This window comes from Corvus kubaryi, unplaced genomic scaffold, assembly GCF_017639235.1.
Source record: "Corvus kubaryi isolate FWS band 111438036 unplaced genomic scaffold, C.kubaryi_AGA036_p1.0 127, whole genome shotgun sequence".
Taxonomy (NCBI): domain Eukaryota; kingdom Metazoa; phylum Chordata; class Aves; order Passeriformes; family Corvidae; genus Corvus; species Corvus kubaryi.
In genome coordinates this window covers 176,062-185,678 of record NW_024580662.1, presented here as the reverse complement: position 1 = coordinate 185,678, position 9,617 = coordinate 176,062, and the positions used below count along the sequence as shown (strand labels likewise).

At 57.1% G+C, this 9,617-nt stretch overlaps 1 protein-coding gene across 3 annotated transcripts in view; it reads left to right on the top strand.

The window, feature by feature from the left end:
* The window catches only part of KSR2 (kinase suppressor of ras 2), a 63,154-nt gene extending 56,717 nt beyond the window's left edge, over nucleotides 1–6,437 (top strand). For 2 of the 3 annotated variants that reach the window (XM_042023022.1, XM_042023014.1), the window contains 4 exons: nucleotides 177–308; nucleotides 2,781–2,910; nucleotides 3,680–3,813; nucleotides 5,101–6,437. In XM_042023022.1, coding sequence (XP_041878956.1) covers nucleotides 177–308; nucleotides 2,781–2,910; nucleotides 3,680–3,813; nucleotides 5,101–5,107 — 403 coding nt within the window. In that variant the 3' untranslated portion in view covers nucleotides 5,108–6,437. Of the gene's footprint in view, nucleotides 1–176; nucleotides 309–2,780; nucleotides 2,911–3,679; nucleotides 3,818–5,100 lie in introns of those variants that run through there. The other variant, XM_042023030.1, reaches the window with a different exon arrangement.
* The last annotated feature ends 3,180 nt before the right edge of the window (nucleotides 6,438–9,617 follow it).

Sequence of the window (9,617 nt, the reverse complement as noted above, 5' to 3'; positions counted from 1 at the left end):
CCTGCTCCCTGGCAGGGCCAACATTTCTAGAGCAGGGTTAAAACCTGACTTTGCAAGGATGATACGGGGAAAACCAGGCTTAAAAACCTTGGGAAGAGGGTGGGAAGCTGGGGGCTGCTCACTGGGGATGTGCTGGTGCTGTCCCCCGTGGTACCCACGGCTCCGTGTCCCGGCAGGAGGGAGAACAAGCTGCGGATCCAGAATGGTTGGCTGTGCCACCTGGCCCCTGAGATCATCCGGCAGCTCTCTCCGGACACCGAGGAGGACAAGCTGCCCTTCTCCAAGCACTCGGATGTCTTTGCCCTCGGGTGAGTCCCGGGGCACGGCGCGGGGACGGCCAGCAGGGAACTGGCGTGGTTGGGTCGGGTGGGAGCTGCTCTGAGCACGCAGGAAGGGACAAGGACCAAATCCAAGCGGATGCTGCCGGGTGGAATTCCCATCGCTGGGTTGGGAGAACCTTCGTGCTTCGAGAAATTTTGAGTGAAACCTCCCTAAATTGCCAAATCCTCCTGGTTTGGACCAAGCTGGCTCTGGGCAATGGGATCCAGAGTGTCCTGAGGATGCCAGCTTGGGATGCAGAGGGCTGGGGTGGGAACACAAGTCCAGGAGCCCCTGGACAGCCCAATTCTCCCCAGATAACCAAATCCTCCTGTTTTGGACCAGAGTGGCGCTGGGCAATGGGATCCAGAGTATCCTGGGAATGCCAGCCTGGCATCATCTCTCCCCTGCACCCTCCTGGGGCAGGTACCCATGAGAAGGCGCTTGGATGATGGATGGGGATGCCAAAGGTTGGGAACAGAGCTCTGGGAGCCCCTGGGCACCCTGATTCTCCCAAATTCTCCTATTTTGGCCATGGATCAGGATGGCTCTGGGCAATGGGATCCGGAGAATCCTGGGAATGCCAGCCTGACATCATCTCTCCCCTGCATGCTCCTGGGTTGGGAACCGATGAGGAGGTGCTTGGATGATGGATGGTTGGGAAGGTTGGGAACAGAGCTCTTGGAGCCCCTGGACACCCCAATTCCCCCCTCCAGCCGCTGCAGGGGGCTGGTGGTGGTGCCACCTCTACGAGGAGTTGCCAAAAGCCAAGAAAATGAGAATTCCGAAGTTTTCCTCAGCGAACCATTCATTCTTCCTGCCCTTTATCTGCCCACAAACCTCCCTGAGGGCAGGAGCCCAATTCCACCTCGATAAACCCTTCCCGAGGCGGCCGCAGATTTTCCCCAGAGGATTAATTTTCTCATGGATACCTCGAAGGCTGTGGGATTAGGGAGCGTGGGCCCGTTATATCCGAGGCAATATTCCCATCAAACCCGCAGTAATTACAGCTGGAAGGGTCTGGCTCTTTTCCTTTTTTGCCCTCCCTGAGGTACAACTCCAGCACAAAAATAAAGAGGTAATTAAAGGATCGTATCCAACTAAGTGAGAGTGGGTGGGGAGACGCAATTTTCCCTTTTTTCCCCTCAAGTGTGAGCTCTGCCCGTATGGAAAGCGCCAGTTTCCTGAAAAGATGGAAAGCTTTCCCCACGTTTTCCCTCTTTCTTGTTTCTGCTGCCCTCCATCAAGCCCGAGAGGCTCAGGGATGATCCGGAGGGGCCACTTCCCTCCAGGGATTTGAGGCTCAGGGACAGCAAGAGGAAAAGGTCTTTTAAAGACGACAGAAATTCCCAGTGAGGAAACTGGAATTAACGCCTTGGATGCAGTAAATCCAATCTGAGGGTGCCTAGATGCTCCTCCTGAGGATTTTGTCCCGTGCCCACAGGATCTGCTCTTCTCCAAGCCCCATAATTCTCCCATTATCCTTTTTTTTTTTTTTTTTTTTTGAGATTTCCAGCCAAACTGCGCAGATTTTTCCAAAATCAGCAGAATTCCCATTCCCGAAATCAGGGAGCTTCCCTAACCAAGAGGAATCTTTCGTTTACCAGACAGATTTTTCCACCCCGATGTCATTTTAGCCCTGTTTTTTGATACTTTAAGTGGTCACGAGGGCATCCCTGGAAGGGAAAAGCGGATCCAGGGGATTTGCCTCGGACAGTGGGGCTGGCACTGCGGGAATCCTGGCTCATCCAGGCTCCGGGTGCCAGAAAATGAGGATGCAAAACTTCCAGGCAGTAGCAGGGGTGGAAAACCATGGGGGTGCCCACCAGCTCCATTGGTGATACCCTTGTTTTGGGATATTCCCTTGGATTTGGGATTCCTCATGGAAAAGAGGGCTTGGCTTAGTGGTAGGAGTGGGAGCAGATGGCCGGGGCTTCACGTGGCCATCACCTGGTGAGGACACCTGGGATGGTCCATGGCACGGCTTGGACGGATTTTTGGAGAGCTTTTTGGAGGAGAAAAAGGGAAAAGCTGGAGTGAAAGTGAATTCTTGGGCTCATCCTTTCCTGGAATTTTGCTGGAGTGGTGGCATCTGGATCCCCAAGGTCCTCTCTTCAGCTGCTCCGTGGGCAGTGCTGTTGCATCCAGGTGGGACATTCCCACTCAATGTCCCAGGATGGCTTTGCCTGGGCCTCCACCAGCCTCTGTCATCCTTCCCTCAGGAATCTCCCCTGGTGGGAATCAGGGCTTGCTCCAGGTCAAGCTTTCATCTGGAAAATGGGAGAGGTGACACCTCTGTAGTGAGGGCTGAGCACCTCTGGTGTCACCTGGGACAAAGCTTCTCCTGGATGACATGGTTCTGGAGCAGGGAGAGATGTTGGATGTGGTGCAGTGGCTGGACACGACCCCATCCCGAATCCCTGCCGGCTGCTCCATCTGTAATTCCCGGTGTCTCCCCACAGCACCATCTGGTACGAGCTGCACGCCCGGGAATGGCCCTTCAAGACGCAGCCAGCGGAGGCAATAATCTGGCAGGTGGGACGAGGGATGAAGCCCAACCTCAGCCAGATCGGGATGGGCAAGGAGATCTCGGTAGGTGCTGTGGGGTCCTGTGGGGTTGGGCATGGATTGGGACCTGGTCTTGGGATCTGCCAGTCTCATCCAGCCAGGCTTGGTCCTACTGCTGTGCTCAGCTTGAACATTCCCTTTGCTCCAGCTCTCCCTCAGGATGTGGGGATGGAGATGGGTGCTCATGGGTTGAGCACATCCCCTCCATCCCAGCCTTTCCCAAGGATCCAATGATGGAAATGGCTCCTCATGAGATGGACACGTTCCCTCCAACCCAGCCCTTCATGAGAATTCAGTGATGGAGATGCATCCCTTCCATCCCAACCCTTCCCAAGGATGTGGGGATGGAGTTGTGTGCTCGTGGGATGGACACATCCCCTCCATCCCAGCCTTTGATAAGGATGTGGGGATGGAAATGGGATCCTCATGGGATGGACACATCCCCTCCATCCCAGCCCTTCCCAAAGATGTGGTGATGGAGTTGGGTGCTCATGGGATGAACACGTGCCCTCCATCCCAGCACTTCCCAAGCATGTGGTGATGGACACAGGTCCTTACGGGATGGACACATTCCCTCATCCCAACCCTTCACAAGGATCCAGTGATGGACACAGGTCCTCACGGGATGGACACATCCCTTCCATCCCAGCCCCTCCAAGGATGTGGGGATGGAGACGGGGTCCTTGTGGCGTGGCCGTTGGGTGCAGGGGTCATGCTGGGGGAGGGCCTGGCTCAATTCCCGGTGGGAGAGGGCCTGGCTGGGTTTCCTCACGCGCTCTCCCTGTGGCTCCAGGACATCCTCCTGTTCTGCTGGGCCTACGAGCAGGAGGAGAGACCGACCTTCACCAAGCTCATGGACATGCTGGAGAAACTGCCAAAGCGCAACCGCCGCCTTTCGCACCCGGGGCACTTCTGGAAGTCGGCAGAGTAAGTCCCCATCCCTGCCCGTCCTTCCCTATTCCCGGATTTAATGGATGTGGGAACGCCCTGCCTGGGGTTCGTCCCCAGACCCGCAGCCACTGCAGCTTCCAGCCTGGTGCCTTCTTCTCCCGTGCCCAAATCCTGCTCCGCTCCATTACTTCGGCTTAGTCACATCCCTCTGCTCCAGGAAACGGCGTCAGTGAGTCCCCAGTCGGGATTTCGGGATCTGCCCTGGTGGGAACAGCAGGCAGAACGCAGAGCAGTCACTCAGAAACTCATTCTCCTCCCTGGAATTTGTCATATTGTGACAAATAGAACCAAAACCTCGCCCCTGCGGGGGTGGCGTTCACGGGGGGGACTTTTCCTGCTCCCAGCATGCATCCCTGGAGGCTGGAAGTGGGGATGGAGGGAGGGATGTGAGTCCAGGGAGAGAAGTGAGGACATTTTGGGATCTCTCTTGGTCCTCACAGAGGGTTGGAGATGCTGATAACAAACTGCCTCTCTCCTGCTGCTGATAACAAACTGCCTCTCTTCCTTATCTGGGTGGCCCAGGAGTGCCTGGAATGTTCCCTGTGCCACTCCCTGTCCCTGGGGGGCTGCCGGCAGCAGCGCCAAGCCCGCGGCCAGGCGGCCCCCAACCCACCCGGAACGGGAGCCATTAATCAGGAGGGAAGTTCATTCCCAAGCCACGCTCCAAGCGGGCACCAGGGAATGCTTGAAGGACGCTGGGCCCCAAGGCAGCCGCGGAATGGCTCCGCTGGCTTCGGGAATGTTTTTCCAATCACTGAGCCAAGCTCTGCCTGCCCTGGGCTGGGGCTGCCCCGCAGCTCCCTGTTAATTACCGGCCCAATCTTTTGCTGATCAGGATGTGCCAGCTCAGCTTTCCACGGGAGCTGATTCCTCCCGCAGGGATTCAGCTGTGGCTGCTGTTCCTGTTAGGTCCTGGCTTCCCTGCGGACTCCGGGAATCCTGGCTGCGTACAGGGATGAGCTGTCTGCGGTACCCTCAGGCTCTGCCACCCCTGGATCCAAGGGGGCACAAAACCCTGGATGCACAGGGATGGCGGTGGTACCCAAGGAGCCCTTTCCCTTCTGGAATGCTGCTCCAGGAGCCAGGCAGGGCTGGCAGAGAGGTGCAGGAGCTCACGGCTTCCCCCGGTGCCGCCGCTTTTGGGAGCAGCTCCGTGGCAAAGCTGTTCCAGAGGTTTTTTTCCCCGAGATCTTCCCTACAAACCCCCACGTTTCCATGGGAGGAGGAGCCCAGCGCTGACTCTGCTCCTTGTGTCCCTTCCAGGCTGTGACGGGAGGAGTTAAGGGACGGTGCCTTCCTCCCCCAGCGGGTCTCCTCTTCCTCTCCGCTTCCCACCCTGCGCTACGGAGGAGCAGCGGGGCCGACAGCGGGCCGGGAGTGAGACTCTTCCCCCGCAGCGTTCCATCATCCCGGGAATCCTCTCGGCGCGGGCGGGAGGAGCCGGAGCAGCCCCGGGAACGCCCGGCTGCGGTGGGATGGGCACAGCGGGCGGCTCTCCGTGCACAGGCGGTGGCTCTGGGGACAGTCCCCCCCCACCCCGAGCAGAGGTGACCCACAGGACAATGACTTCAATTCGCCCCCAGGGCTCCTCTGATCCCAATCCAGCGCTCACGACGACGCTCGGTTGGGGAGGGCTTGTTCTCGGTTCTCTGTGGGTTTATTTAACTCCCTTTATTTATTTCTTTACGCTTTTGTCATGAAAAAAAAAGGGGGAACGTCGCTGATTCACGCGTTTATCCCCGGACCCTGCGGGGCCAGGGAGTGCCACTGCCATTAGCTGCTCCCCGCGGGGAAATGCATCTGTCCCGCTCCCCCCGCGCCCCCGCAGCCCCTTCGTGGGCAGCGCTGACCTTTCACAAGTGGCTCCTCTCCCTCCCAGCCGCGGCCACTTCTGTGTCCCCCCGCGGGTCTCCCTCCCAGCGGGGCACAGATCCGCATTCCCGTTAATTTATCCGCTTTTCCCGGCGTGTCTCTCATCAGCCAGCCCTGCCTTCTCGCCCTCCCCGTCACTGCCCTGCTCCTGCCTCTGCTCCTCGCTCCCAAAGCCCCTGGTTTGGGATGCTCTGGGCCTGGGCGCGGCAGGGCAGTTGGGATTGGGATCCATCCCCTCTCCTATGGCCTTCCCGGGCTCATTCCCGGAGCTGGGAATGCAGACAAGCTCTGGTTGTACAGAGCATCTCCCAGCCCCACACTGGGACATCTCAGCCGTGTCCAGGACCATTTTCCTCTCACATATTCATCTCCCATCAGCCAAATCCCAGAGTTTCCCCCAAAAATTCTCTTTGGGAGCTGCCGTTGCCACCTGAATTCCATGTGCTGGCATTTCCCTCTCCCCCCAGCTCGGATGGGCCCTCCAGCCCCTCAGACGAGCTGTCAGATGAGAGCAAATTGCATTCCCAGGCTTCTGTGGAGCTTAATCGCTTGACAGGAACCATCTCGGATAATTCAATTGTAGTCTCAGTTTTCGCTTTAATTTGGAGCCATGACGAGGCTTTGCAAACTTAACCAGCCCTGGTTTGTCTGGCTGCTCCTCCAGCTCCTCCTCGCTGGTGTTGGAATTGTTTTAGCATAAGTAAATGAAGATTAGAAACTTAATTGCAGCTGGGATGAGACGGTGTTTTAATTGTGGGGGAATTAAAATCCCCACACGTGCATGTGTGGGAATTCCAAGGCGGGCAGGAGCAGGGAGGGGTGGATCCAGCCCCCAAAAGGATCCGGAGGAGTCTCCTGCTGATATTTTTGGGATGTGCAGCCACATCCCTCTCTGGGATGCAGTGCGTGGGGCTGGGATGAGGCAGGATGGCTTTTGGGGTTGAGGCTGAGTGGGAAGACAGGCTGAGCCCTCTATTGGGTTAATGGTCCCCTACTCCAGCAGCACTATTGGGGATCCCTGAGTTAGGGCTCATCCCCTCATCCCACCTTCACATCCCACCTCTTCCCCTGCCTTCTACCCCACCCCAGCCCGCAGCACCGAGGCTCTGCTGCCCCTGCTCCCCAGCCCGGCTCTTCCCGCTGCGCACACGTGCCATAAACGTTGCACTAAACCCTCAGAGTCTCTCTGAGTTTTCACCAATGCCTTCACCTGTGCTGCTCCTGGGCTCCGGGGGAGGCAGAACACCCCCCTTGCCCACCTTGGATGCTGGGGGGGCACGGGGAGGTGCCACCCATCCCCAAACCCCGCTGGGAGGGAGCGATCGCTGGTGCCCTCAGGGCTGCGTGGGTTTGGTTTCTGGGCAGGTGCGAGCTCCTCGGGGGAGCAGTGGAGAGGAGAAGGTGTCGGAAGGAGGAAGGAGGTGACACCAGGGGTGACGCTCACCGCCCGCGTGGCAAAGGGCTGGAGCCCGGCGGGTGTTGTGTGGATTTATGGTGGAAGGGACAACGCCCATCTTGGGGACACTCTGGGTTTGCTCCCTGGGCCCCAGATCCTCGCTTGGTCTGGGAAGTCTCACCCTGATGTGTCCCCCATGGGGTCTCCCAGCTGTTGGCAGACACCTGATGGATTTTATCAGCCGAGAGTCCAGGGAACAATGAGCTGGTGGGTGTTGGGCTGGTTCCCCCGTGGTGTCAGGGCTCTGCTGCAGCCTCGGCCAGAGAACCGTGGAATGGTTTGGGTGGGAAGGGACCTTAAAGCTCATCCCATCCCACCCCTGCCATGGGCAGGGACACCTCCCACTGTCCCAGGCTGCTCCAAGCCCCAATGTCCAGCCTGGCCTTGGGCACTGCCAGGGATCATGGAGCAGCCCCAGCTGCTCTGGGAATTCCATCCCAGCTCCTCCCCACCCTCCCAGGGAACAAATCCTTCCCAAGATCCCATCCAGCCCTGCCCTCTGGCAGTTTAAAGCCATTCCCCTCGTCCTATCTCATTCCCCCTTGGCCCCGCCTTTCTCCACTGGATTTTGGGCATCTGGAAGAAACTAAACATTCCTACAGCTGACCTCCCCCTCCTCTCCACCCTCTCCCTGCCCCTCTCCCTGCCCCTCTCCCCTCGCCGTGGTGTCTCAGCCACGGGCACAGCACAAAGGTAGCGATGGAAAAAGAGCTGCCCTGCACTTATCCCAAAGGAGCTCCGAGGAGCAGCTCCTTCCCTTCAATCCAGCCCAGCCCCGGGTGCTCAGGCAGCTGCGTTATTCCCATCCTTCTCTCTTATTTTTAAAGTCGTCATTATTAAAAAAACCCCCCACCCACCAAACCGACAAATCTTATTTTTGTTGTTGTTGTTGTTTGGGTTTGGGTTTTTTTGACTCTGCCTTTGTGAAGGATTTTTTTTCTTTTTTTTTTTCTTTTTTTGGCCCATTTTAAAAATATCCAGCACTTAGCTGGGAGCCAGCAGAGAGCCAGAGCTGCTTCAGAGCCAGAGCCAGGCTTAGCTCAGCAGAGCTGGGCTTAGCTCAGTGCTGGCTTTGAGACGTAGGAGCCACCCCCAGCCCCAGGGCAGCTCCCCGGCGCTCACAGCCTCAGGGATGCTCTCCTGGCCCAGCCCTGCAGCTCTCGGCTGCCTCATCCTCCCATCACCCTCCCCAGGCTCTTCCCAGGGCTCCCTGCATTTGCTGCTGCCGGAGGTTTTTCCCAGGGTTCCGATGCTGATGGGAAAACCACGTGTGGGGCTGGGTCGTGTGGGCTCTGCCAGTGGTGGAAGAGGTGGCCCCAAAGCTCCATGTCCTCCTTCGGCTGCTGAAGGATATCCCCTGCTCCGGCTTTTCCTTCTCCCCAGCCCTTCCCCCATAAATTCCCAAAGCCTCGCTGAGCCCTGACCGGGCAATTTCTGGGAATGACGAGCTCAGAGTTCGGCCCCCCATGACATTTATCCAGTCCTTGACCGTGGCAGGAGCTGGGATGGTGAAAGTTCGGGACGGATGGGAGGCAGAAATGAATGTGTGGGAGGTGGAGGAGCTGCTCAGCCTTTCCCAGAGCATGGAATCATGGAATGTTTTGGGATGGAAGGGACCTTAAAGCCCGTCCCATTCCAGGTGGAAGGGACACCTCCCACTGTCCCAGGCTGCTCCAAGCCCCAATGTCCAACCTGGCCTTGGGCACTGCCAGGGATCCAGGGGCAGCCACAGCTGCTCTGGGCACCCTGTGCCTGCCCTCCAAGGGAAAAAATTCCCTCCCAACACCCAATCCAACCCCTCCCTGTGCCAATTTAGGATTTTACAGACGAGCCAGTGCCTGGATCTCGGCCTCTTTGGCCGCGTGAAGAGAAGGGCTCTGTGCTGGTGGTGCCACGAGCCTCTCTCTGCCCCCCAAGTGCCCTGCCTCGAGCCCTTCCTCCTTTCTCCACCCTTTCTCCATTTTAAACCACTTGACTTTAATTGAACTTCTCCGAGTTTACTTGAACTTCTCCGAATTTATTGGAATTTATCCATTTCCTGTTGCCAACAGCGACCCTTTCGGTGGGGGGGGTGGGGGAGGAGCTTGGTCAGCCGCGAGCGCCGCCGTTAATTTCAGGTCCCTGTAAAGTCCCGTGTCCCTCGCCTTGTACATAGGGTATATATGGATATATATACATATCTCCGTATGTATGTATATAGATATATACAGACCCCAAACCCTGTACAGTTCCCAACCGAACTCGCTGGCCTGCTTCGTTTTCTCCGTGGTAGTTCCGCAGAATGAGCTGATTTTCAGTTCCCTTTCCACCTCCCGCCCCCTCCCCACCTCTCCTTTTTTTTCTTTTTATAAATATATATATAAATATATATATATATATATTTTGTTGTCGTTGTTGAAAAAAAAAACAAAAAACAAAAAACAAAACGAACCTCTGGGAAAAAAAAAAAAAA